The following is a 3,166-nucleotide window of genomic DNA, read 5'->3' as shown; positions in this document are numbered from 1 at the left end:
GTGAGGGTATGGGGGGGTTTGAGGGGGGGTGGGGGGTATTCGGTACACAGGGCTGTATAGACCCCTTAGCTCATGGTTGCTAGAGATGTACCTGAGCTCTTCAGTCACGGATACATACCACCCACATGTCGGTTTTCCTCTCTTATAACTCCTCTGTCTGGGTATACAGCGCCTGTGGTAATGGACAGTGATGGCGGCAGGAGCGGGGTTTGGGATGTGTGATCGTGCCGCAGCATTGCTGACTTGTTTTTCTTTATTGATTATTATTTAGCCGTCCGTGCGTCTGACTCCCACCACCATGCTGTACTCGGGCCGATCTCAGGATGGCAGCCACATTCTGGTAAGCTGTGATTGTGCGTCACACGATGAGTTCTGATACTTGCTGGCTTCTTAGAAGATGGGATCGGCTCCCGGCCTATAAACAGGAAATGAAACGTGTCCAAAAGCGGCAGACAGAAGACCAAGAACCATTCACCCCCCTGCAGCTGATCTTTTCCCCATCGTGGACTCGCTGTGCCTTGTTCTGCTCTGTGCGGAGGCGGCCATATTGGTAGAGGAGCAGGGTTTTGCTTCCTTGTGTTAGGGCTGCCCCCGCCTCAACCCCCCCCCCCACGACCAATGATGAAGCAGCAGGAGAGGAGGAAGAATCGCAGATCACAGAATGGATGTAGAAGCAGGGAGATGCTTGCACTGCAGGTCCTCGGGTACAGATTCCTCTCCAGCAAGGAGAACACAGAGCAGAACAGCAGTGACCGCCAAACCTCCTGAGGCAGCAGTGCTGTAGATGACCTCACACTGCGGATAAACAGCTAGGAAGCTACAGACAGGAGTGCCCGGCTGTCAGGGGTGCCTGTGCGCAGGAAGATCAGGGGTGCCTGTGCGCAGGAAGATCAGGGGTGCCTGTGCGCAGGAAGATCAGGGGTGCCTGGGCGCAGGAAGATCAGGGGTGCCTGGGCGCAGGAAGTGCCCGGCTGTCAGGGGTGCCTGGGCGCAGGAAGTGCTCTGCTCTTTTCCAGACAAGGGTAGATTGCTCCTGGTCTGGCTTGGGTGCCACTGACACTTGTAGATGTTCCGGGTAACAGATCATTGTGTCCGCTCTGGCCCGGCATGATCATATATACACCACATCAGGAAATATCTATATATACAATCCGGAGACTCTGTATTTCCTGCGTTGTCACTCCTCCTGCGTTGTCACTCCTCCTGCACATTTCTCACATCCCTGATCTTCAGGTTTTTTTTTTCCTTCTTTATAGAAAAGCGCACGATATTTGCACAAGGAGCTCCCCGTCCGCATTGCTCACAGAATTAAAGGATTCCGCAATCTGCCCTTCATCATCGGCTGCAACCCCACCATCCTACACGTGGTGAGTACCTGTGATCACCTGATAACATCACAGCACCCTGCCTCAGTACCTCTCTCAAGGGTCCTTAGCCCCGAAGAAGTAGCGGGCTGGTTCACGGGAGGAGTATAGCTAGGCTGGGAAGGAAATAGCTAGATGATGCTGGATGTTCTCTAGCCAGGAAATGAGGCGGAGCTCTCTCTGACTTGCTATAGCTTTCAATGCACATTGTGAGAAGCTCCCAGTGTACAGTGACATCAGAGGAGAGGCCCGGCGGTCAGATAGAAGACTGAAGGGGAGGGGCCGGCGGTCAGATAGGAGACTGAAGGGTAGGGGCCGGCGGTCAGATAGGAGACTGAAGGGGAGGGGCCGGCAGTCAGATAGGAGGCTGAAGGGAAAGGGGCCGGGAGGTCACGCAGGAGTCTGAAGGGAAAGGGGCCGGCAGTCAGATAGGAGGCTGAAGGGAAAGGGGCCGGGAGGTCACGCAGGAGTCTGAAGGGAAAGGGGCCGGCAGTCAGATAGGAGGCTGAAGGGAAAGGGGCCGGGAGGTCACGCAGGAGTCTGAAGGGAAAGGGGCAGGAGGTCAGATAGGAGACTGAAGGGAAGGGGCTGGAGGTCAGACAAGAGACTGAAGGGGAGGGGCCGGCGGTCAGATAGGAGACTGAAGGGTAGGGGCAGGAGGTCAGATAGGAGACTGAAGGGTAGGGGCAGGAGGTCAGATAGGAGACTGAAGGGAAGGGGCCGGAGGTCAGATAGGAGACTGAAGGGGAGGGGCCGGAGGTCAGATAGGAGGCTGAAGGGAAAGGGGCCGGGAGGTCACGCAGGAGGCTGAAGGGAAAGGGGCCGGGAGGTCTGGAGGGGGTCGGCGGTCAGATAGGCGACTGAAGGGTAGGGGCAGGAGGTCAGATAGGAGACTGAAGGGTAGGGGCAGGAGGTCAGATAGGAGACTGAAGGGAAGGGGCCGGAGGTCAGATAGGAGACTGAAGGGGAGGGGCCGGAGGTCAGATAGGAGGCTGAAGGGAAAGGGGCCGGGAGGTCACGCAGGAGGCTGAAGGGAAAGGGGCCGGGAGGTCACGCAGGAGTCTGAAGGGAAAAGGGCAGGAGGTCAGATAGGAGACTGAAGGGGAGGGGCCGGCGGTCAGATAGGAGACTGAAGGAGAGGGGCCGGCGGTCAGATAGGAGACTGAAGGGGAGGGGCTGGCGGTCAGGTAGGAGACTGAAGCGAAGGGGCCGGAGGTCAGATAGGAGGCTGAAGGGGCCGGGGGCTCTGGCAGGAGACTGAAGGAGGTCAGATTTGATGTCTGATTGATCTTTCTTGTTGTCTGCAGCATGAGTTGTACATTCGCGCCTTCCAGAAGCTGAGCGAGTTCCCGCCGGTGAGTGGCTCCGCCTCTAGTCCCCTCCGTGTCCTGTGCTTAGTCCCTGAGGTGACCCGTCTCTCTCCCCGCACAGATCACAGACAACGAGGTGGAGAGTCAGTACTGCAAGCTGCTCCGGCAGCTCCTCGATGACCATAAGGACGTTGTGACTCTGCTGGCCGAGGGGCTGAGAGAAAGCCGCAAGCACATCCAGGTAACGCCGAGAGCCGACGGTCATTGTTAGCAGTGGCGCCGTACACATCACCCTCTCACTACTCCCTGCTGGGGGGGGGAGGGGGCTCCCTTTAATGTGGACTCGGCTTGCAGATCTCACATGCTCTGGGTTCTGGCTGCAATGAAGTCCCACAAGTACCTGTTGATCCTGCCAGTGAGTTCAGGGTGGGGCATCGGTGGTATACAGGAGCCACGAGTTGGTCGACTCTCTGGGTTTATCAGACGTTGGTG

At 57.4% G+C, this 3,166-nt stretch overlaps 1 protein-coding gene across 1 annotated transcript in view; it reads left to right on the top strand.

The window, feature by feature from the left end:
* BCKDK (branched chain ketoacid dehydrogenase kinase) overlaps positions 1-3,166 on the top strand; it is a 13,601-nt gene that overhangs the window by 7,070 nt on the left and 3,365 nt on the right. Inside the window, exons 5-8 of the mRNA XM_018575407.1 lie at positions 272-340; positions 1,257-1,367; positions 2,672-2,719; positions 2,796-2,915. Coding sequence (XP_018430909.1) covers positions 272-340; positions 1,257-1,367; positions 2,672-2,719; positions 2,796-2,915 — 348 coding nt within the window. The remainder of the gene's footprint in view (positions 1-271; positions 341-1,256; positions 1,368-2,671; positions 2,720-2,795; positions 2,916-3,166) is intronic.

Source organism: Nanorana parkeri, unplaced genomic scaffold, assembly GCF_000935625.1.
Source record: "Nanorana parkeri isolate BGI_ZX_2015 unplaced genomic scaffold, ASM93562v1 scaffold3885, whole genome shotgun sequence".
NCBI classification, from domain to species: domain Eukaryota; kingdom Metazoa; phylum Chordata; class Amphibia; order Anura; family Dicroglossidae; genus Nanorana; species Nanorana parkeri.
This window is presented reverse-complemented; position numbering and strand designations above follow the sequence as displayed.